The sequence below is a fragment of the Lissotriton helveticus genome, chromosome 5_2, assembly GCF_964261635.1.
Source record: "Lissotriton helveticus chromosome 5_2, aLisHel1.1, whole genome shotgun sequence".
Taxonomy (NCBI): Eukaryota; Metazoa; Chordata; class Amphibia; order Caudata; family Salamandridae; genus Lissotriton; species Lissotriton helveticus.
The window spans coordinates 1631760-1657639 of NC_136066.1; the positions used below are offsets into that span (position 1 = coordinate 1631760).

The 25880-nt window shown below is 52.4% G+C and overlaps 1 protein-coding gene across 1 annotated transcript in view; it reads right to left on the reverse strand.

Annotated features, from left to right (window-relative positions):
- PKN3 (protein kinase N3) overlaps nt 1-25880 on the reverse strand; it is a 335392-nt gene that overhangs the window by 19859 nt on the left and 289653 nt on the right. Inside the window, exons 17-19 of the mRNA XM_078646592.1 lie at nt 24401-24463; nt 20677-20753; nt 20179-20321 (exon numbers count right to left, since the gene is read on the reverse strand). Coding sequence (XP_078502718.1) covers nt 20179-20321; nt 20677-20753; nt 24401-24463 — 283 coding nt within the window. The remainder of the gene's footprint in view (nt 1-20178; nt 20322-20676; nt 20754-24400; nt 24464-25880) is intronic.

Sequence of the window (25880 nt, forward strand, 5' to 3'; positions counted from 1 at the left end):
TGAGTCTATACCGGTTTCTATAGGGACTTTCTCTGTGCAGAGACAATGGGATATAAATATAAATCTTTACAAACACTGCAATAAAATATTCTGTAGAGACAACAGGATAGTCTGTCATTCTGTCCAGACACAGGGATAGACTATCAGTCTGTAGGGACACTGGGATAAAATATCCAATTATACAGACACTGGGATAAAATATAATTCTATAAAGAAACTGGGCTGGAATATTATTTATTACAGACACTGGAATATACTATCATTTAAGAATATACTATAATTTCAGACAAACATTGAAATAGAATATCACTCTGTAGAGACACTGAAATTGATATTTATTCCAGTGTCTGTACGAAATCATATTCGGTCTGTAGAGACGCTGGGATAGAATATGATTCCGATCAGACACCCGAATAAAAGAATCACTGTGGAGACAGTGGAATAAACTATTGCTCTGTAGAGACACTAGGATGAAAATATCAAACTGCACAGACACTAGGATCAAATATTCCATACAGACATCAGGGTTCGTAATAAAGTAAGTGGGGGTGCAACGGGCGTTTTGCGCCTGCTTTGCGTGTCCTGGGGAACTTTGGTATTACAGATGGGGCCACAGACGTTTGTGCGTCCCCTTCAGTGATACAGATAGCGTAGGTGCATATAAAGCGCCAGTGCGATCTTCAAGGGGGCGTTCCTTCGTTTGCATGGGGGCGTGGCCTCATGCAAATGAGTGAATCCCTTTGCCTTTGCGCCCACGCTGCATTACAGACACGGACAAAGAGGCCGAGAAGCCCTCAGGAGGTGCACTGAGAGTGCGCCCCCGATGAAGGGCCTCTGCAGGGGAGAAAGGGGGTCCTATGGACCCCGCAGACATCCCCTTGCAGGCGGCTGCCGTCACTCACTGCACACACCAGCAGAGGGATCTCTTTTCCCCATTGAAAGTGCCGCCAGGTTGCCGCCGGCACAGTGTAAAGACGGAGTCGCTTTAAAGCAGCCGCTCAGTTTTTCTCCTGAATGTGCTGCCCTTGGGGCAGCGTCTTCATTGTAATAGGGCATATTTTCATTGTTTGCGTCTGGCGCATCATTTTACAGGTACGCCCGGCACAATGAAAATGCGCATACACCATAATACGGCCCTAGGATGGAATATTCTGTACAAACTGTGGGAAAGAATATGATTCGGTACAGAGACCAGAATGAAATATTCTGTAGAGACTCCGGGTTAGAATATCATTTAGGACAGACATTGGGCTGCAATATCATAGTTTGGGACAGAAAATAGAAAAATTGGGCTGGAATATTATTGTATGCGAGGAGAAACCTTAAACCTTCAACCAGAGCCAGGAATCTCAGTTTACAAGGGTTTGATGAACCAGGAACATCCCCCTCAGGAGTACGGCAACTACGGGAACCTTCCCCCAACAGCCCCTTCAGTCAACACCATGGGATGTCCAAGATCAGCGGTGCAAAGTGGGACAGGTGCACGGTCACTTCATGAAACCCACGTCTCACCCCAGCGCTCCCTCCTACACACAAGTATTTATTCTGAGTCTGTATGTTGTAAGCCAAATCCAATGCGGCTAAAATGGCACCCCTTGGTGCTCTTTGAATGACCCTAACAGAGCTGCCCACACCCACCCCCAGCGGCTTGAGACCCTCACGGGTGAGTAGTGCACTCTACAACCCCTGATTGATTGACTTGGAGCTGCATCAGAATTCCTGAGCCACCTTCAGCAAAAAACAGTCTGTATAGGACGTCTCCTTGTGGTTAAGGAAGAGAATACCTTCCAGGATATGTGTGCCCGTCTCACCCAAAATCACAAACTACCTGGGAGAAGATATATTTGAAGGAATCCCCAGCACCATGAAACCTCAGACACTACCAGTGAAGAGAATACAACCTGCAGATCGACTCACGTTTTTGCGAAGTCTTCTACCAGGTGAGATGCTGATCGATTCTATTGCGCGCAGCGGTTGCGCCCCATGCGCGCCAAAGGTAAGCCCGTCTACGCCCGTCCGCGCCTGGACCGCGCCAGCGCCAAACCCCCTGGTCCCCGCAAAATCCTTTCCACCCGCTTTACTTACGACGCCGCAACCCTCTCAGCACTTAACCCCGGCCGCACACCACAATGCTACCAAGCTGCCCCAGGACACACCCAAGGACCCTTCACCTGCCACTCCTGCAAACTAGACTGTATCAGGACCCACACCAAATCCTCTAACTCCAGACATAGCTCTGACTCTAACCACCTCAAGTGCATCCTGTTGATTACCCGCTTGGTCCACAGACACTCCATTGAACTCTGGAACCTACTCGACACCACTTCACCGGACGTCGCCTTCCTTACAGAAACCTGGATGAACGCCTCTTCAACACCCGACATCGCCATAGCCATCCCGGACGGTTATAAAATCATCCGAAAGGACCGCATCAACCAAACAGGAGGAGGCATCGCCATCGTCCACAAGAACACCATCCGCATCACATCCAGCTCCGACGATAACCTCGCTACCGCCGAACACCTTCACTTCCAGATTCACACCAACCCCAAGACCACACTCAGAGGCACCCTCATCTACAGACCACCAGGTCCCCGCACACAATTCAGTGAAGACATCACTGACTTCATCAACCCACATGCCTCACCTCCGAAAACTATATACTATATTCTACTGGGAGACCTTAACTTACATTTGGAAAAGAAAAACGACAGCAACACCACCGCCCTTCTGGACAACCTGGACAATCTCGGTCTCAAACAACTTGTTGACACCCCCACCCACCTTGCCGGGCACACGCTCGACCCTATCTTCTCCTCCAGCAAGCACATCTCCTTCGATCACACCACAACACTCCATTGGACGGACCACAGCTGCGTCCACTTCAGCTACAAAAAGACCACGACCCACAACCCCCCACATAATTTTCCTCGAAGAAATTGGAACAAAATCACCACTGACCAGCTCTTCACTTCGCTGCACCAAAACCCTCCTGCCATATCATCGGACCCAAACCAAGCAGCCACCAACCTCACACAATGGATCACCCACAGCGCCGACGAACTAGCACCCTTGAAGAACCATCCATTCAAGCAAAGTAACAAAAAAGCCCCCTGGTTCAACGATGACCTTAAGAAATCCAAGAAGCTATGCCGCACTCTCGAGAAAGCCTGGAGAAAAAACCCAACCACTGACAACCTGGCCACCTTCAAGAACGCCACCCGCAAACACCACCAACTGATCCGATCCACCAAGAAATCAGCATTCAAGGATCGACTCGACAACAATGCCCAAAACAGCAAGGAACTATTCAACATCATCAAAGAATTTACCAACCCCACCGCCGGCACCAACGACATCACTCCCTCCCAAGACCTCTGCGACTCTCTATCCTCATTCTTCCACAACAAAATCGCCAACATACATAACAGCTTTGTAAACCAGTCCGAAGACCAGCCCACTCCACCCACCTCCGAACCAAAACCGCACTCTAACATCCTTTCCGCCTGGAACCCAATCACCACTGAAGACACCATCCGCCTGATACTCCATCCACTCAGGATCACCAACCGACCCATGTCCTCACCACATCTTCAACAAAGCAGACTCCATCATCGCACCACATCTCCGCGATGTCATCAACTGTTCCTTCAACTCCGCTACCTTCCCGGAAAGCTGGAAACATGCCGAACTCAGCGCCCTTCTGAAGAAACCCACAGCAGACCCCACTGAACTTAAAAACTACCGCCCCATTTCGCTCCTCCCATTCCCTGCCAAAGTCATTGAGAAAGCCGTCAACAGTCAACTCGCCGCCTTCCTCGAATCCAACAAATCCCTCGACCCCTCACAATCCGGCTTCCGAGCCAAACACAGCACCGAAACCGCCCTCATCGCAGCAACAGACGACATTCGAACTCTACTGGACAACGGAGAAACAGCCGCCCTCATCCTACTCGACCTCTCCGCAGCCTTCAACACAGTCTGTCAGAACACCCTCATCCAACGCCTCAGCAACATCGGAATACAAGGGAAAGCATTGGACTGGATCATCTCGTACCTCGCTGGAAGAACCCAAAGAGTCCGTCTCCCCCCTTTTAAATCAGAGGCCACTGAAGTCATCTGCGGCGTACCACAAGGATCTTCACTCAGTCCCACCCTCTTCAACGTATACATGAGTCCCCTCGCATCCATCACTCGCCAACACAACCTCAACATCATCTCCTATGCAGACGACACCCAGCTGATCCTCTCCCTAACCAAAGACCCAAACACCGCCAAAACCAACTTACACGAAGGAATGAAAGAAGTAGCCGATGAAGAACAGCCGTCTAAAACTAAACTCCGACAAAACTGAAGTCCTCATCTTAGGCTCATCCCCCTCTGCCTAGGACGACTCTTGGTGGCCACCGGCCCTAGGAACCGCACCCAGACCTACGGATTACGCACGTAACCTGGACTCCTCCCTCTCGATGACCAGACAAGCCAACGCCGTCTCATCATCTTGCTTCAACATCCTCCGCATGCTCAAAAAAATCTTCCGTTGGATCCCCACCGAAACAAGAAAGACGGTCACCCACGCACTGGTCACCAGCCGACTGGACTACGGAAACACACTTTACGCCGGAACAACAGCCAAACTACAGAAGAAGCTCCAACGCATCCAAAACGCCTCAGCCAGACTCATATTGGACATCCCTCGACAAGCTCACATTTCCGGCCACCTGAAAGACCTCCATTGGCTCCCCGTCAACAAGAGAATAACGTTCCGTCTCCTCACCCACGCACACAAAGCCCTTTACGACCTAGGACCCGAATGCCTCAACACGCGACTGTACACGCGACTGTCCTTCTACACCCCCACCCGCCAACTACGATCGTCCAATCAAGCCCTCGCCGCCATTCCGCGCATCCATAAATCCACCATGGGGGGGGAAGATCCTTCTCCTACCTAGCGGCCAAAACCTGGAATTCTCTCCCCACCCACCTCCGCCTTACACAAAACCACCTCGCCTTCAGAAAGCAACTAAAAACTTGGATATTCGATAAGTAGAGCACACCCCTCCCTCAAGCGCCTTGAGACCCTCTGGGTGAGTAGTGCGCTATACAAATCTCTGAACTTGAACTTGAATCCATTATCAGCTGCCCCAGAGCATACCATTGGCACTTTGGGATGACCCCCTGTGAATCGCACATCACCTGGATGTTCTTCTTGCAGATGAGGTGACAAAAGATACTAGAGGCTGAAATACAGCCTTTAGTGCAAGAAGTGGGAGCAAAGGCAAAAAGATGCTCGACACCAAAGGCTGACCATCTCCAGAAGGCTCAAGTGGCTCCCATTCTTGTTCCAAGCAATCTCTTGTCCCTTCTATCGTAGGCGACACGGTAGAGAAAGACGAGCAGACCCGAAGGCTATCTGTTAGAATTGGGGGTCTCTGGTTGGCACAGGTATGCACTTGTGACAAGCAGGGACCCTCTTCTCTAGTCAGGGCAAAGGACTACTCCCAGAAATAACCCCTGCTCACCCTCTAGGCGGCGTGGCGCGAGTAGACAAGGCTAATCCCCAGAGCACATATGGCTAAGCATTTGCAATAATACACACCCCACCACACAGAGGCTGTTTTTATGTAGAAATATAGTTCTTTATATTTAGACTTTCAAGCAGGCTTAGTTTACAGGCTTTCTAACTTTAAAACTGTTTCAGTAACTTTAAAAGTGGGTCCACAATACTCAGAGCAAGATGTAGGCCTTGGTTGCAATGTTTTAAGAAGGCTTTGCGCTTTGTAGCGCTCCTGTGCGCTCCATTCGGTTCAACAAGCAATGCCCAGTGAAGTCTCACGCACCTCGCGTTACGACGCGTACGGCACGGCTGGCGTACACAAGGGTACGAGTCGTAGCACTCCTGTGCGACTCGTACTCCGTAGACAACAAGCGGCTTTCACAACAGCACGTGCCTCGCGGACCCTGCAGTCCGGGGTGCGGTGTACGATGTAGACGTACCGGGGACTTGTTTAGCAAAGGGACGGTGTGAGTCGTAGGCTGGAGCAAGACTCGCACGGCATCGGTTCGCGGCTGGAAGTTCACAGTACCTTTATTCTTGGTTGCTCGAGGCGGACGGTGTGGAGAGCAGTCGTCCCACGTCGCGATGCTTCCCTGGTGCGATGCGAGCTACGGCTCGAGGCTGGGCAGTCACGGGGCACTCGGGTTGGCGATGAGTTGTGGGGGCAGGCTCTCAATACAGCGTACGCTTCGACCCAGGAGGGGGAGCAGCTGGATGCGGTGTGGGCGGCGGTACGGTCCACAAGCACGGGACGTACCCAGCCGCAGTGCGCGCAGCAGCTGTTCTCTTAACAGCAGCGGGGCGCTTCAGCAGGACGTTGGTCAAAGGGAGATGGACGCAGAGTGGGGTCCATCTTTACTTTGCGAGCTACGGCTCGGGGGCCAGAAGATCACGATGGTATTACCGGAAGGGGCCTCCTTTACGTTGCGAGCTATGGCTCGGTGTTGGTCAGAGTCACGGTGCTCGGGCCAGGCGGGGCTGGTCTTTACTTTGTAAACTGCGGTGCGGCCAGGCCGAAGTAGCGTTGCTCGGGGGAACACGGGTGCACTGAGTCACAGAGTGCGCGATGAAGATTCCCAGCGCACTCAACTTCCCTGGATCAGCGCTGCAGGGACTTGCAGCACAAACATCAGCTCTTCCTTCAGGGGGGTAGCGTCCAATGTTCCTGGGGCGCAGTTCAGGGGGCAGGCTCACATGCAAGCCCTTGGAGATTGTTCACAAAAATGCACAAGTTGAAACAAAGTCTTTCTCAGTCTTTGTCTTCTCTCCTTCTTGCAGCAAGGCACCCACCACAGGCCAGTCTCTCAGGCTAGAGACAGTAGTTCTCCATGCAGCTTTCCCAGGTCCTTCTCTTCGGGCAGAGTTTCTTCTTGGCGTAAACAGGATCTAATTTTTAGGAGCAGGGCTCCTACTTTTATACACAGTTTCTTTTGTCTTTGCAGGCCAGGGGGCCTCAGCCTGGTTCAACCCAGTTTTGGTGCACTTTGTTGACATGAAGCTGCCTTCTTCTTTCAGGGTGCAGGGCAGAGACATCAGATGCTCCGCAGGAGGTGGAGCCAGCATTGTGGTGGCAGAGCACAGCCCTATTCAGAGTCAAGGGGCACTCCTCCCTCCTATCCTGGGGGTAATCCCTCTATTCACCACCTGGCAGCCCAGACTGTCTCCTGGAATTCCCCAGCCCTGTCACTCACACAAACCAGACAGCAGATACACATCCTAGCAGAGGCGGGCTGAAATAGTCAGGCAAGCAAATGCTAACTTTCTAAAAGTAGCATTTGCCAACACAGGATATTAAAATAAACTTTACTAAAAGAAATATTTTATTATTCTGAGTTCTGGCATACTAAGCTTGACTATCTACCAATATTAATTTATTATTTATTTAACTTATAAAGCGCACTATCACCAAAAAGGCATCCTGGCGCTGTTGAGTCAACACAAGGAGAGACATGAAAATGAAAAAACAAGGGACCGGACGACCGACTAAGTTTTAGGAAACAGCCAAGTTTTAAGTCTTCTTCTAAAGGAACCCAAGTCACCAAGTTGTCCTAATTCCAAGGGGAGTTGGTTCCAAAGCTTAGCAGCAGCGTAACCAAAGGTTCGCCCACCTGACCTGACCTTCCTAACTCTCGGCATTACCACCAGTCTAGCGGCAGAGGAGCAGAGACACCTCACAGGCACATACCACTTGAACTTACGCTGCATAGACACAGGCCCACCCTGTGTAAAGCTTTAAACACTATACAGAGAGACTTAAACTGGACTCTCTGTGCAAGTTCCGCCATCGCCGCTGAGGAGGCAGCTCTTCTAGGCCAACCCAAGGCCAGTTTGGCAGCTGTCGACTGGATCCTCTGCAGCCTTTCAAGCAAAAACTTAGGTGACTCAAGAAACCGGGCATTACAATAATAGAGCCTGCTAAGAATGGTGCTACGGACTATCAAAGCCCGAGCGTAAGATGGAAGCAGATGGAGGATCTTCCGCAGGGACCTAATATTGGTCAAGCAGCAAGTCACCGTTTTCCTGACCTGTGATTCAAGAGTAAGTTTAGAATCAAATCGAAACCATGTTCCCTGAGCCTGAGCCTGCTGGGACTATAGAGTGTAATAATTCCAGCAGCCCATTCTGGCCTATGAGAACAGGTAGCCTTACAATAGTGAAAAACGAAAATGGCTGAAATTCACTATTAGGACATGCCACACACATCAGGGCTTGTCCTACCTTATGCTTACAATGCACCCTGCCCTTGGGCCTACCATAGGGGTGACTAATATGAAGTTAAGGGAAGGTTTAGGGACTGGCAAGTAGGTGCACTTGCGCAGTCAGCATGACAGTACCAGACTGCACGCAGGTTCTGCAATGGCAGACCTTAGACACATTTCACTAGGCCGCTTCTGTGGGTGGCACAACCAGTGCTGCAGGCCCACCAGCAGTATTTGTATTTACAAGCCCTGGTGCAATTTACTGGGGACTGACAGTAAACCAAATAAGCCAATCATGGAAACCAATCAATGTATACACTTTTCATAGAGAGCACTTGCACTGTGGCACTGATTGGCAGTGGCACAGTGCTCTGAGCAGCTAACACCAGCAAAACACATGAGGCACAGCAGCAAAAAAGTGGAAGGGAGACTCACGCCAAGGTGCCAGGTCTAACACTATCTTAGAACATCAGTCACAGAGGCTCTTTCAGACCGGATGCTCACTCAGAATCTCAAGCCACAGTGAGTCCTAGTGCACAGCTGGCAGCACCTGGATCTTTCTCCTGTGGTGTCTGACCTACTAGGGGGTAAAGGCCATCAGTTACAGAAGAACATTAGTTACTTACCTGTAAACTGTGGTTCTCCAGTATTGGTGTCTTTCATAGATTCACATGCTTGAATATTCCCCGTCGTCTAAGTGGGAGTCCCATGTACATAAAATAGTATTAAAATATAAATATATATATATATATATATATATATATATATATATATACACACACACACACACACACACACATATAGAACATTATTATATAATTATACATATACATAAGAAATGTAATACATATAAAATATATACGTAAAGTTAAAAGTACCATAGAACTGAAAGAAGGCCCATAGAAGCCTTAAAGGGAGAATTCACTTTAGTAACATATCATAGTCATTATAATAGTCCACATTCCAGCCAATCAGGCAACAGCACCTTCTAGAACTTCTCCTCAGAAGCTCAAGCCCTCTGATTTTCGTAGCACCAAAGTGACCTAGAGTGCATGAGGAGAAGAGCGCCTCTGAGGGGAGGATGGGCGGGTCGCATGTGAATCTATGAAAGACACCAATACTGGAGAACCACAGTTTACAGGTAAGTAACTAATGTTCTTCTCCAGTATTAGGGGTGTCTTTAATAGATTCACATGCTTGAATAAGAGTAGAAAGCAGTAAAGTAATACATGAATCATAAAAGGCATTTCAAAACCAAGTAAATACAACCATAGTATGATTTAAATAGCATACATTAGACATATGGCAAAACCTTTTATGACAGGAGGCGGGAAGCAACAGAGGCTCACCTTAGTTAAAAAGATTTCGTAACACAGCTTGGCCCACAGCAACATCTGCAGCGTCCGCTGATTCCAGACAGTAGTGTCTTGTAAACGTGTGTCTGCTCGACCACGTAGCAGCTCTGCAGATCTGGTGTAGAGGCACTCCAGCAAAGAGGGCGGTAGATGATGCCACAGCCCTTGTAGAGTGTGCTTGCACCGGAGCAGAGAGGCTTTCCTGCCCGGCAATGGCAGAAGAAATTCATCTAGTAATAGATTGTTTAGTGACTGCCTGTCCTTTACAAACTCGGCCATAGGCTACAAAGAGCTGGTCTGATTTTCGAAAAGGAGCGGTGCGCTGGATGTAGAATTCCAGGCAACGTTTTAAATCCAAGGAATGGAAAGAACGCTCAGCAGGAGACTGAGGGCTGGGGAAGAAAGTTCTGAAAATGACGGGCTCATTCAGATGGAAACCTGAAGGAACTTTGGGAATGAACTTCGGATTTGTCCGTAAAGTAACAGCGTCTTTAGAGTATTGAAGAAATGGAGGTTGTATCGTGAATGCTTGGATGTCACTTACTCGCCTTGATGATGTAAGCGCGAGTAGAAGAGCAACCTTCCATGTGAGGAATTTTAATTCCGCTGAATGGATGGGCTCAAAAGGAGGTAGGAGGAGCAGAGATAAAACCAGATTCAGGCGCCAAGAAGGCGGCGGACGACGTATGGGCGGGTACATTCGAAAAGGGCCTCTGAAGAACTGTCGAATGATCCGAGAGGAATACAGAGAGGTGGTGCCATCATGCCGAAAGCGGGAAATCGCTGCCAGAAAGACTAAGAGTGGAATGAGAAAGTCCTGATTTCACTAGAGATAAGAAAAAAGGCAGGATTTGCTCCGGCTTGGCGTGCATTGGATCAAGGACTTCCTTGTGACACCAGACACAAAACCGCTTCCATTTCAATTGATATGTTTTGATGGTGGAAGGAGCACGTGCATGAGCCAGCACCTTCCTGCTCTCCGGAGTGATATTCAGACCTGCGAACTCATTGTGTTCAGGTTCCAAGCATGCAGTTGGAGATATGCCGGATCCGGATGGCAAATCCGCCCTTTGTTTATGGTGAGCAGGTGAGGCAGAGGGCGAAGAGGTATTGGATCGCACTGAGACAACAGGAGGAGGTCCGAGAACCTAGGGCGACGTGGCCACCTGGGCGCAATCAGTATGACGTGGCATGGTTGGAGCTTCATCCTGTGCAGCAGGCGCGGACCGAGAGGGAGCGGGGGAAAAGCGTAGACTAATTCGCTCGACCAATTGATCGAAAACGCATTCCCGCTCGACTCTCTGTGGGGATGCCGACTTGCAAAGCGTAGGCATTTGCGGTTGGTTGGCGTCGCAAACAGATCCAACTGTGGATGGCCACACTGGCGAAAGATGTACTCCAGAGTGTATTGGTGGAGTTCCCACTCGTGATTGTCCGCCAGAGATCTGCTGAGACAGTCGGCAAGAGTGTTGGAGACGCCCGGCATGTGAACTGCGGTCAGGTGAACTTGGTGTTGAATCGCCCAATTCCAGATTTCTTGTGCCTGCTTGGAAAGCAGAATAGACCTCGTACCTCCCTGCACCCTGCACCAGCAGCGAGTGGCCTTGTATCAGCATCCGGAAAGATTTCAGGGCAAGGAAGATGGCCAATAGTTCCAGACGATTGATATGCCATGTGCTTTGAGATGCATTCCATTTGCCCTTGACTGACAGTCCGTTGAGGCCTCCCAACCCTCCAAGGAAGCATCCGTTGTGAGGGTAAGCGTAGGAGGTGTTTCCCGGAAGGGATGACCTGCGGCGATATTTGGAAGGTGAGCCCACGACTCCAAAGCTGTTTGAATGCGGAGGGGTCATTTAGAGTTTGTCGTCGAACGTTTCTGGGCAGCCTGCGTTACGAAGGAATCCACCTTAGGGTATGAAACAAGGCATGCTGGAGAGTCTGCAGGCGCCTTGTATTTTTTGTCCAGACGTGGTAAGACAGCAGGGATGGAATTTGGTCGTGCCATAAGTTTGAGACCTTCTTCCCAAATAAAATCAATAATTGGGATGGTATGGGTTTGCTTGAGGGGTTGATCTTTGAAATCATAGAGGAAGCAATCCGTTTGCTGCATCTCCAAGGTTAAATGGAAACGTTTGGCAGCACGTACCATTAGATTATGAAAGCTTCCGATGTCCACCGGCGGGGAAGGCAAAGGCGATGTCCGTGGCGTAGATGGTGTTTGTGCTCTATAATCATCCCAATCTGTGAGGACGTTATCTACCTCCTGATCAGTGTCTTGGTTCACATCCGCATCATCATGAGTATCCTGCTGTGGACGGACCGGCGAACACGGTGTCTCTGTATGGACGGATGCTGGCGGTACAGGTTGAGGAGTTGGAGAAATAGGTGCAAAAGGAGGAAATCTGCGATTATAATCGTCCAACATATGCTGCAATTTGGACACCAAAGAGGACGGTATCTGAATCATTTGTTCCTCAGAAGGAGCAGCAAAGCGAGCCTCATGAACAGGAAAGAGTGCACACCCCACCTCCTCATAATCTTCAACATCTTCTTGGCGCTTTATATTGAGTTCGGACGGACTGGACGCCTGACGAAAGACGCCATTCACATAGGAACCGTCATCATAATCATCTCCTACCGATTCAAATAATTGCGTCGGAAGAGTAGAAGCATCCGTAATCGAACTGGGCGTTTGACCACTGAAGCTGTGACCACTGTGAAAGTATTTGCGGTAGCAAGTGAATGGTGTGCGGTCGACGGTCCCGTCGTCGAGGCGGTAGAGTCCTTTGTTTTCAATGACATAGTCTTGCGTGCCGTCGACGAGAAGGAAGACGTCGACATGGATTTCGCCGTCGTCGAGGCAGTCGTCGACAAAGCTGGAATCGTCAGCATAGACGGCACCTTCGACGAGGATGTCGCCGAAGGGCTGGTAACCATCGACGAGGATGCAGCCGTCGACGAAGATCTGTCCGTCAACGAGGTCTTGGTCGTCGACGAGGTCTTGGCCGTCGACGAAGATGTGGCCGTCGACGAAGATGTGGCCGTCGACGATGGACGCGTCGACAATGGGACGCGTCGACGAGGCCTTCGTCGACGAGGCCTTCGTCGACGAAAGCTTCTTAGCAGAGAATGGTTGAAATAGGCCTCACCTCTGGAAGCGTCGACGACGAGGTAGACGTCGAAGTCCTCGTTGACATAGAACACGTTGTCGTCAAAGTCGGAACAGCGTCGACAGATCTCCTAGTCGTCGACGGTCCCGTCGGCGAGCAGGCGCCCGTTTTAGATGCCAGAGAACCAGGTCCCGTAGGTGTGGAGGCAGACAAATCCTGTGAGGAGACCGATTTAGAAGCGTCGACGAGCTTCTTTCTCTTTAGGAAAGGAGAAGGCACCTCAGTCTCTGACCCACGCTTAAGTGAGGCTTTAGAGTGGAAAGAAGACATGCTTTCCATGTCAGAAACAGGATCTTCGGAAGTCTTCAACTTCTGCAGCCACAGAAGGAGACGGGCCTCTCTATCTTTTAAAGTCTTTGAGGAGAAGGTCCTGCAAAACTTGCAGTTTTTTACTTCATGGTCCGGGTAAAGACAGTAAATAAACTTACTTTGAGGATCTTCATGAAAAAGGCGAAGCTTTCCACAAGATGAACAAGGTCTAAACAATGATTTCTTTGTAGAAGACATCTTTAGAGTAAAATAAGTAAAAGAGTTGAAGAAACTGAGCAGAGCTCAGGGAAACTCCATTCACACTACGTGCGGTAGAAAATCTGAGGGCTTGAGCTTCTGAGGAGAAGGTTCTAGAGGGTGCTGTTGCCTGACACCCCTAATACTGGAGAACTCTGACACTACCACACTAAGGCGATGCTTAGACTGAACACCAGCCACTGTGGCCCTGAAATCTTCCCCCATAAAGTCCTAAACTGCAAATACAAAGCCCATCTTAAGACAGACAACTTGGAATGAGAGTGACAGATTGAAAAAATGACCAGGCTCACGCCAGGAACATGAGATTTTTCTGGGGAAGGGCAGGGAATAGGAGTGTGACTGAAGCACAGATAAACCTGTCGTGTAAGGGAAGGTAGATCTGCATTAATTTTCCTTTTCAAATATGTGCCCCTTTTTGCATGGTTAGTTACCTCTCACTTTTTGCCTGACACATGACGCACTTTTAATTTGGTGCGTCCTGGGTTCCTGCCAATCAGGTTCCCAGGGCATGTGTTCTTTCCCAAAGCTTTACCTTTGTACCCCCAATTATCACCTCAACGGCCACAGGTCAGCCCCTTGTAAATGATACCACAGGTACTAAGGGCGCTGTGACCAGGGAAGGCCTCTAAGGGCTGCAGCACCTATTGTGCCATCCTTAGAGGCACTGTACCTTTATATATATATATATATATATATATACATATATATATATATACATATATATATATATATATATATATATACACACACACACACACACACACACACACACACACACACACACACACACACACACACACTGCAGGCTGCGTGTTTTATTGCAGAGAAAAGTGAAGAGTCGACATAGCGCACATTCCTGTGTGCCATGCCTGCAACCCACTACCTGGGGGTACAGTGGCATGAGCCCTGTGCCCCTACAGTGTCTAAGTCCATTCTTAGACATTGTAAGTGTAGTAATAGTATATGGTCTGGGAGTTAGTCATTAAGGCCTCCACAGGTGCACAATGGCTTTAATGAAACCTGGAACGTTTGGTAGCAAACTCCTCAGCAAATTAAACCCACACTGATGCCAGTGTGGGATTTAATGTAAAATGCACTCAGAGGGCATCTTAGAGATGCCACCCGAAAAACAACCAGCTCTGTGTGCTCATGAAAGTGAAAGGCTGCCCGCCATTTGCCACCACCAGACATGTTTCTGGACCCCTGGGTAGAGGGCCTCCGCTCTCTGGGACCAGATACAAAGCCCATCCTGGGAAGAGGTGTCAATCCTCCTCCCCCAGGATGGGCTCAGTCCACGAGAGGGGAAGCTTCAAAGGTCTGCCGCCTTTGTAAGCTGTCTCTGCCTTTTGATGCCCCCAGCTACAGGCTACCACAGTTTCTGGCCGCCACTTTGGGTGGGAGAATCGGTGGGAAAACCGAGCTAGGAGGAGAGGTGTGCCCACCTTTGCCAACCCCACCCCTCTGGTGGGAGAGGCATGGTGAAGCACATATCTCAGTCTCCTCCATCTTGAAGATGAGGGGACCCAGTCAAGTAGGAAGAGGCTCATGACCTCCCACTGGAGGGTGGCTAATAGGGGGTGTAGCCACCCCAAGGAAGGGACCCATTGGTTCAGATCGGCACATTCCTTTTAACGCCCCCAAATTCAGTATTTAGGGGCGACCCTGAAACTTGCCTCCTCAGATTTGAGGAAGAAAGAAGAAGGACCGAAGGCTGTGCTGACCTAGAAAGAAGAGGAGACCTACTGCTTTGCCCCCAGTCCTACTGGCCTGTCCCAACTTCAACCTGCCTATAGCGAGAAACCTGGTGTGTCCATCAGCCTCCCAGAGCCTGGAGGACCTGCCCCACACTCATCTAACACACTCTGTCTCCCGTGAGCACCGGATTTGCTCACGCAAAGACTCACCCACAGAATCCCGGATCCAGGTGGCTCTGCGATTTCCAGAGGCCCATCACCACGCGGAGTTCTCCCCAGCAATCCTGACTTGGGATCTGGTGATTTGCAACCTCCCTCAAGCTTCAAGCTGACGCCTGCAACCTCAACCTGAAGGGTCCCCTGACTGGAGCTAGTAAGAAGACCCGACGCCAAAAGACACCCATGCACCCATCGCCCCACAGCTTTGGGTGGCCCAACCAACGGTGTGCAGGCACCCTCCAAGAACCCAACTTACCTCCCCAGCAGGTTCACGCCTTCAGGAAGTCTCCCTGCCGGGCCTGAAGCCTCTTTGCTGAACCAAAGGTGTCCATTGAAATCCATAGGGCACACTGCACCCGTCTACCCCTGTGCCCCTGTTGGTGCAGCACCTTTGCTGATTGTTGGCCCCTGCAGTACTGACCTTAACCCCAGGAGCTTTGCTCCCACACCCGAGTGGCCTGCTCGTAAGTGGGCCCTGACCGAAGGCCCCCTTAGCCCCATTGGCTATTATTGGGCCCCTGCACTCTGCATTTTGAGTGCCTACCTAGACCTTGGGGAACCTTGGTCCAGATCCCCAAAACTCCCACTCGTAAGTCGTTTACTTACCTGAGAACCATTAATCCTTTTTCTCCTGTAGGAACCAATGTTACGAATTTTGTTCCTAAAAATGTTCTTTGTCGAGTTGAACCTTTGTATGAAAGAAAAATGTACTAAACCGCACCCGTCAAAAGTCTTACCTACCTTGTATTGTGGAACCCTTGGTATGGTATCTAGGCATACCACCCTGAGTAGTCAATGTAAGCTAAAAGTATTCCAAAAGTAATTAGTGTGTAATTTAAACTGGTTTTGAACCCAATACAAACTTGTAACGTTGCAAATTCAACCTTAACTGCATTTCCTAATCAAGTCTTACATTTGAGAGTATATTTCACTTACCGGTGCCAAGTTATGCTTGGTTCTAAAAATAAAACATAAGTATGTCTTTTTTATGCATACCTAATTGGTCTGGATTCGGTCTCTGAGTGTGTGTAATCAGTTCTTGATTGAGGGAATACAATAATTGCTTAAAACACCCTCCTGATAAGCCTAACTGCTCGCCCACACTACCACAAAGAGAGCTGGTAGTACTCGTCTAATTTGGCCTCTGCTATACCTCTGGCGACTGCTGGACTCTGTGCACACTATACCTTACTTTTGGTATAGTATATACAGAGCCAGCTTCCTACAAAGTACACAAACACTGCCTGCATCACCTTGGTGACGAAGTGCGACTAGTAAGGACCTGGTACCTCAACCCAGCGCCATTGCACTGGAGTGCACTTAGAGAAAAATAAGGTATGTTTCAAGTTTATTATTCTAGTGTTTAGTCTTTTTAAAACCATTACACTGTATGTTAAATATAAAAACGTGAGACGCTGAGCGAGAGCGCGCGGGACGCAGAGCGAGGGCGCGCGGGACGCAGAGCGAGGGCACGACGCAGAGTGAGGGCGCGTGGGACGCAGAGCGAGGGCACGACGCAGAGTGAGGGCGCGACGCAGAGCGAGGGCGGGACGCAGAGCGAGGGCGGGACGCAGAGCGAGGGCGGGACGCAGAGCGAGGGCTTCTGAGCGAGGGCGGGCGCGCGGGCTTCTGAGCGAGGGCCGGCGCACGGGACGCTGAGCGAGGGCGGGACGCTGAGCGAGGGCGGGACGCAGAGCGAGGGCGGGACGCAGAGCGAGGGCGGGACGCAGAGCGAGGGCGGGACGCAGAGCGAGGGCGGGACGCAGAGCGAGGGCGGGACGCAGAGCGAGGGCGGGACGCAGAGCGAGGGCGGGACGCAGAGCGAGGGCGGGACGCTGAGCGAGGGCGGGACGCTGAGCGAGGGCGGGACGCTGAGCGAGGGCGGGACGCTGAGCGAGGGCGGGACGCTGAGCGAGGGCGGGACGCTGAGCGAGGGCCGGCGCGCGGGACGCTGAGCGAGGGCCGGCGCGCGGGACGCTGAGCGAGGGCCGGCGCGCGGGACGCTGAGCGAGGGCCGGCGCGCGGGACGCTGAGCGAGGGCCGGCGCGCGGGACGCAGAGCGAGGGCCGGCGCGCGGGACGCAGAGCGAGGGCCGGCGCGCGGGACGCAGAGCGAGGGCCGGCGCGCGGGACGCAGAGCGAGGGCCGGCGCGCGGGACGCAGAGCGAGGGCCGGCGCGCGGGACGCAGAGCGAGGGCCGGCGCGCGGGACGCAGAGCGAGGGCCGGCGCGCGGGACGCAGAGCGAGGGCCGGCGCGCGGGACGCTGAGCGAGGGCGGGACGCTGAGCGAGGGCGGGACGCTGAGCGAGGGCGGGACGCTGAGCGAGGGCGGGACGCTGAGCGAGGGCGCGCGGGACGCTGAGCTGAGCGAGGGAGCGCCGGACGCTGAGCGAGGGCGCGCCGGACGCTGAGCGAGGGCGCGCGGGACGCTGAGCGAGGGCGCGCGGGACGCTGAGCGAGGGAGTGCGGAACGCTGAGCGAGGGCCGGCGCGCGGGACGCAGAGTGAGGGCCGGCGCGCGGGACGCAGAGCGAGGGCCGGCGCGCGGGACGCAGAGCGAGGGCCGGCGCGCGGGACGCAGAGCGAGGGCCGGCGCGCGGGACGCAGAGCGAGGGCCGGCGCGCGGGACGCTGAGCGAGGGCGGGACGCTGAGCGAGGGTGGGACGCTGAGCGAGGGCGCGCGGGGCGCTGAGCGAGGGGGACGCTGTGCAAGAGCGCGCGGGACGCTGAGCAAGAGCATGCGGGATGCTGAGCAAGAGCACGCGGGATGCTGAGCAAGAGCACGCGGGATGCTGAGCAAGAGCGCGCGGGACGCTGAGCGAGGGCGCGCGGGACGCTGAGCGAGGGCGCGCGGGGCGCTGAGCGAGGGCGCCCGGGGCGCTGAGCGAGGGGGACGCTGTGCAAGAGCATGCGGGATGCTGAGCAAGAGCATGCGGGATGCTGAGCAAGAGCACGTGGGATGCTGAGCAAGAGCACGCGGGATGCTGAGCAAGAGCACGCGGGATGCTGAGCAAGAGCACGCGGGATGCTGAGCAAGAGCACGCGGGATGCTGAGCAAGAGCACACGGGACGCTGAGCGAGGGCGGGACGCTGAGCGAGGGCGGGACGCTGAGCGAGGGCGGGACGCTGAGCGAGGGCGGGCGCGCTGAGCGAGGGCGGGCGCGCTGAGTGAGGGCGGGGGACGCTGAGCAAGGGTGGGCACGCGGGACGCTGAGCGCGGGCACGCGGGACGCTGAGCGAGGGCACGTGGGACGCTGAGCGAGGGCACGCGGGACGCTGAGCGAGAGCGCGCGGGACGCTGAGCGAGGGCGCGCGGGACGCGGAGCGAGGGCGCGCGGGACGCGGAGCAAGAGCGCGCGGGACGGTGAGCAAGAGCGCGCGGGACGGTGAGCAAGAGCGCGCGGGACGGTGAGCAAGAGCACGCGGGACGGTGAGCAAGAGCACGCGGGACGCTGAGCAAGAGCACGCGGGATGCTGAGCAAGAGCACGCGGGATGCTGAGCAAGAGCACGCGGGATGCTGAGCAAGAGCACGCGGGATGCTGAGCAAGAGCACGCGGGAGGCTGAGCAAGAGCACGCGGGAGGCTGAGCAAGAGCACACGGGACACTGAGCAAGAGCACACGGGACGCTGAGCAAGAGCACACTGGATGCGGAGCGAGGGTGCACGGGACGCTGAGCAAGAGTGCACAGGAAGCTGATGCTTTCCACAGCTGCAGGCAAAAGGCATCTCAGTTTGTGTCAGACACAGCCTAAAGGCACAACCCGCATGTCACAGATACAGTCTAATTGCACCATTAGTCTTTTCCAAGCACAGCACGTTGAAGACAATATTAGAATTTTAAAAAGTGACAGCAGAGAGTGTTTCATCTTTACCTTGTCCAGATGCTTGTTATACGCTTGGAGACTAGGAATCAGGACGTTGAAATTGCTTAATAGCCACTGAATCAAGTATCGAAGTACGGTAATGCCCTTCCCACATAGGGTGAACAGCAAAACACACAAGATGATGGATGGAATGTTGCACAATGGCAAAACATTCACCCCCAGTCACAGATCTGGGTTTAATCCATCGTTATTTTGCGTCAGAGGGCCGCCTTTAAATTGCTTAGCCATGCCCATAGAGCTCTACATAAAACCGGCCCCACAATTCTTCAAGGTAAGATTGAATTTTATGTTCCCACCAGGAACTTACGTTCTTCTCAATCTGCTCTGGCCAAGATGAAACGCATCTATAAAGTTAGAACAGGTGGTCGCTCCTTTTCCTTCTTGGCAGCAAAAAGGTGGAATGAGCTCCCCACCGACCTGAGACATACCACAAACTATCTCCAGTTTCGGAAAAAACTGAAAACCCACCTCTTCCCCAAATTCTAGCTTCTTAGCATCCGCCATTAATATTTGCTATCTGGTACTAGCGCCGTGATATCCCTCGGGATGAGTGTTGCGCTCTATAAAAACCGCAAATAAAATAAATAAATAAATAAATAAATATTTTGCTCACCAAGCCACCCCAGTTCAGACATGGCCATATGCAAATAAGTCTTGACCCTGCTCCTCATGGGAACAGTCCAGCCCGAACTGCCAGGCCAGGCCCTCCCGGGACTGGAAACAAGCATCCTAGGACTGGTCTCTGGCTATCAGCCGTCTTCAGCCAGGATAGCTTGACTCCAGTGGCATGGAGAGCACGGGACCCCCGTCTGGGCATACCCGTCCCACTCGGGGTGACAAATGCAAAAAGAACAACGCAGCCTTGTGGCACTGCCAGCCTAAAGGCACCGTGACCCTGGCCTACCTAATGTCTAAAGTATCATAACCGGTTTGCGATACAGTCCTTATTTAGCCTAAAGTCAAAGCCAGCCTCTTCGAATGCAGCTTATGGGCCCAACCAGCCTCCCCAATGCTGTCCAAAAGACCTCAGAGCTGGAACACTTGGTAGTCTGAAGGGTTGGGTGCATGCTCACCTCGCCGACCATCATCTCGTAGATCAGCACACCGAGGCCCCACCAATCCACAGCGCGCGTGTAGGAAGTGTCTGTCAAGACTTCTGGCGCCAGGAATTCCGGGGTACCGCAGAACGTGCTGGTATGATCCCCAAAACCCATTCCTGATGGAGAGAGTTGCAGAGTTAAAGGCCTGAAGAATGGATGAATCTCCCACGTCCTGCCCCTCCTGCACGCAGACAACCTTTACAGAGCCCATAACACCCCCAGCACTGCTCACCCCAACCAACACATATAGACAAACTATCCTCACAACAACCATTGTATCCAGACCTCCTGGGTTCCTCCACAGACAAAAGCATTCATGCAAAGTCCAAACCAACCACATTCTGCAAGCAGAGACCAACCTTACAGAGTCCACAACCAATCCCTGATCTCCACACTACACCCCAAAACCCAATTACCGACCCACCCACCCACCTCACCGAGGCATCACCCTGAGCCCATAGTCATGCGCACCTTCTTTACACAGCCCAAAATCTGCGATCTTCACAAAGCCTTCTGCGTCCATGAGAAGATTGTCCATCTTGAGATCCCTAGGAGAGAGAAGGCGGGTCAAGAAGGGTCTGTCCTTCCCACTAGGAGTGGGAGCATGCAAAACACCGCAGCGTGGGGTGCATGGGGAACTCATCACACACAGGGAGCAGGGTACGCGCAGAGCTCTTCATCATTCACACTGGAAGGGGGGGCACACAGAGCTCTTCAATGTTCACTCACTGAGTGGGGTACATGTAGAATTCTCACCTGTTCAGTCTGGGGAGGGGGGGCAGGCATAGCTATTGATCCTTCTCATGGAGATGGGCAGGCATAGCTCCTCATCCTTCACCCAAAGAGCGGGAGCAGCAGGGCCATTTCATCTCTCACACTGTGAAAGTGGGACATGCTCCACCCTTCATCGTTCAAGAGCGAGCATCGTGGAGGTAGAGCTCTTTCTTGTTCACAGATGGAGTTGGGTACATGCAGAGCTTTTTATTACTCACACTAAGAGTGGGGTAGGAAGCAGATGAACACGTTCCTCACCTTCCATGACATCCTTTGTGGGGATACTTTATCTAGCAGCAGATTCCTCACCCTTAGACTATCCCCCAGAAGCCACGCTGGGTCTGGACGTTTTCACAGCAGTGTTACCGCACGTTGCTAGGCAGCGCTGAGCAGCTCCACATTGACTTTGCTCCACCACGGAAGCGAGAGCACAGCTACATATAAGAGCCATCCCAGTGTGCCTAACATCAGTACTTGTGTGCCGATCGTACCCGTGTGCCGATCGTACCCATGTGCCGATCGTACCCGTGTGCCGATCGTACCCGTGTGCCGATCTTTAATTTGGAACCTTTTCAGTGGGTAAAAAGAGGCCCCTTCACAGAAGGAGGTGGGAAGGCAGTTAGGAATCTGTGGTTATGCAGAACATCCATAAGAGCTACCAAAGGTAAATTACTTGTTCTTCTGATGGATACTTCTAACTGCAGATTCCTCAGTTTTAAAATGGATACAAAGCAGCACCTCCCAAGGTGGAGGAGCTGTGTGGTGGGCCTAGCACAAAGAAGTCCTGCAGGACTGAATGGACAAAATGCCCTTCCTGTCAGACCTGGCTGTCAAGGCAGTAGTGTTTTGTGAACGTGCACTGATGCGCATGTTGCGGATGGGAAGATGTCAAGAACAGTCAATGTAGCAGTGGCTGCCTTCGCCTTGGTGGAACGGGACCTCAGTCCTCTGGAGGCAGCTTCTCAGCCATCGCGGAGCAGATCTTCAAACAAAGGACTATCCACCTTGACAGAATGCTTTCCTGCACTGCCGTACTTTTCTCTGCCCCAAAACTTCTACAAAAAACAGACTATCCACCCAATGGTCTTTGGTGTGACCAATGTAAAAGCTCAACGCACTCGGGGGTCCTGCCGATGGAGTCTGTTCTCCCTTTTTGCGGGTTGAGGTGGAGCAAAGAACATTGGCAAAGTGATGGACTGCCCAAGCTGAAAAGGAGTCACAACTTTTGGCAGAAAGGTCACCCTGGTCCTCAACACTAATTTGTCCAGAAAGAAAGTGGTGTAGGGCGGTTGCACCGAGAGAGCCTGGAGCTCACACATGTGATAAGCTGAAGTTGTGACAGTGAGGAAGACAGAAGCCGCAGAGAGCAGCTGTGAATTGGCGAAGGGGTGCACATGAGGAACGTCGGGAACAGACCTCACTGTGGCTTTACAAATGGTTTGGGAGGGAACATGTGTCAAATGTTTAACTATACGACAACAACCGATTTAAACAAGGATGGTTGCAAAAAGGCAGATAAATAACATTTAATAGCGCCCTCTGCAAGACCTTGGTGGACGAGAGACAAAACAAACTATAAAACATCTGACAGTTTGACTTGCAAAGGGTCCGTTTTGGGACTCGCACCAGGCCACCAATCTGCCCCAGCGCTCTGAGTAAATGTACTCCGTAGGCGGACGCCTGGCAGCAAGCATCCCACCGGGCAGTTCACGGTCAGGGAAATGCCCTGATGCTCCAGCTCCCAGAGCAATGCAGAGCCTCTTGGCACAGGGCCCAGAACCCCGGGCCCTCCTGTTTATTGCAGTATCACATCAGTCTTGTCTGGGAGAACCTGCACCAGCCTTCCCTCCATAGACAGCAGCAGGGCGTCCAACGCCAGGTGGATCAGAGTTGTATGGAACTGCCTTTCCGCTGGAGATCAGAGGACTGACATCCACCGCTCCCAGATGGCCCCCCCAACCCAGCAGTGATGCACCAGTCACCACCGTCAGCTCTGGGTGGGGAAGGGAGAAGGGTCTGTCACTGGCCAGGATGTGGTCGCACAAGTCACCCCTACAAATCTAGAGCAGCCTCCTCCGACACCTGTACGATATTTGCCAAGTTCCCTTGGTGCTGATCCCACTGCAGACCCACATATGATACTTAGCAAAGCAGACACACAGGATGCATGGGGACAGCAGACGAAGAACTCCAGAGCTGCTCTCGCTGAGATCCAGGACTGAAGCAGAAACATCAGGATCCTAGTCCAAATGTCGTGGGCTCTCTGCAATGGAAGAAAGGCCCTGAACTGCACAGTGCCCAGAAAACCCCCGATAAACAGAAGCCTCTGTGGATGAGTTCAGCCTGACATTGTCTTGTTGATCGCGAATCTAAACAATACTACAAGGTTCCTTGTCACCTAGATTTGGTCTACGGCTGACTGAGGCGAGCCAGCCTTTAACAGCCACTCGTTGAGGTAGGGGAACACTGGTATCAACAACCTCCAAAGCGGAGCAGCGACCGCTGCCATCACTTTTGTGAACACCCGAGGGGGGCTGGTAAGGTCGAATGGTAGCATGGTAAACTGAAAATGCTCCTAGCTGACCTTGTACCAGAGGGAATGTCTGTGGGACTGCATGTGAGTACATTAAAGGATGCGTTCTGCAAGACAGAACTCGGGCCCAGGTCAGCATTCTGAACTTGTCCTTCAGCAGGAAGCCATTCGGCAGGGGAAGATCTTAAATAGGATCCTTCTTCGGCACAAGGAAATGGTGGGAGTAACAACTCGTCCCCATTCCTGAGGTTGGCTCCGTCTCAATGGCCGCTTTGGACTGAAGAGCCAGCGCCTCCTGAAGTGAGATGAATAGATTCTCCTCTGAAAGCTGCTGCGATATGGGCAGAAAATAGGGTTGGTTGGAAACAAACAAAAGGGCATAAGTACTGTTGGACGATATGGAGGTCATATCTGTCAGACATACTTACATACATAGGTACATACATACACACACACTGGGAGGGGGCTGTAGGCAAAGTCAGTTATTCCTATAGTAAAAGAGATCCATTCTGGGCCCTTGCCCGTCTCCATTTCACAACACTCGTGAAACACACTTCCCACTGGAAGCCGCTCTAGAAAACGATTCTACTAACCCTAGAATACCTGGGAAACGGGGCTTGTTAAGACTTACATAAAATGGTATGTGGTGCACTTGAATTATAGAAATGGTGACCTAGAGGCACACTCACAGCTGGCACTAGAGTGCGAGCCCCTTTGGGCAGAACAGAGGGTCATTCCTGAAGTCAGGGGACACATTCTTAGTGCTGCTTCCTTTGGCAGACATTAACAAACTGGAGAGGCACCAAGCGGACAAACAGAACAAGCAGACGTGTGCCCCAGCTGCTCCCTCAGAACTCAAACCGTACACGGGGCACATGGATCCCTTACCTGTAAATAATGTCCTTTTCATGTAGAAACTGGAGGCCTAGAACAACACACGCTGAGTAGAACCTGGGAAAAGCAAGGAAGACTCATCACCAACATGTGAAAACACAACCAAACGCAGGCGGTGCCTCGAGGTCAATGCCTGTTGGCATCCAGCTTCTGACCGCACCACAGGAGGTCTCAATCCTACACTCCTGCCGTGTTCTGGGCCTAGCTGCTGATGAACCGTACTAGGCAGCACCAGATCAAAGAACACAGCCTCCTCTCGGCATTGTATGGACCAAAACACAATTTCAGAAAGAAACCCCATCTGAGCAAAATGTTTAAGACCCCCAAAGCGAATAAAGCGATACAATCAAATGCCCACAACCCATGGGGGTTATCGTGTTGAAATCAGACATTCAGGAAATAACTACGATTGTAACTTACTTTACCAGAGTTTGCACCCATTCTGTCCCACCCCAATGCCCTACCTGCACCACAGGAAAAGAAGCTCAAGTAATCATGTATAGGGATCCTCCACCCATCCTCTAAATAACACGGTCTACTGGTGTGAAGAGCGCCAAAACAATGCCTTTTCTTTGAAAGAAGTGACCACCATTGATGTAAAAATGTAACAGACCAGGGCACAGAACACTCAGGTTATCGTCAACACTTTAACTGTTCATTGTTTATCTGATGGTGGAAGACAGACCGGATGGGATCCGATCAGTAATGAATAATGTGGGATTCTTGTAAAGCGCACTGTTACTCTACCCGAGTGTCCTGGCGCTGTAGACCGCTGGGGAACCCGTCCTGGTTTTCCCTGTGAGATGGTCCCTTTCTGGGTATCTCCAGGGTGAAACCAGGCATCCCCGGCGTCTGTGGCGGGCCGTTGTAGAGATGAGGCAAGCTTAATGCCCAGAGTTACCGAGTGTGTTCCCTGGTTAGAGTGGGCACCGAGGAGAGAATTATCGAGTCCGCTGACCCTGGTCCACGACCCTGCCGCGTCGGGAATTGAAACCTGGTCCCGGGCCGTTCTCTGCTTACAGGTCTGCCACCTCTAACCAGTGAGCCACCCCACCCCACCCCACCCCACCCCACTCCACCCCACCCCACCCCACCCCACCCCACCCCACCCCACCCCACCCCACCCCACTCCACCCCACTCCACCCCACTCCACCCCACTCCACCCCACTCCACTCCACCCCACTCCACTCCACTCCACTCCACTCCACCCCACTCCACCCCACCCCACTCCACCCCACCCCACCCCACTCCACTCCACTCCACCCCACCCCACTCCACTCCACCCCACTCCACTCCACCCCACTCCACCCCACTCCACTCCACTCCACCCCACTCCACCCCACGAGCCCCACCCCACCCCACTCCACTCCACCCCACTCCACTCCACCCCACTCCACCCCACCCCACCCCACTCCACTCCACTCCACTCCACCCCACTCCACCCCACCCCACTCCACCCCACTCCACTCCACT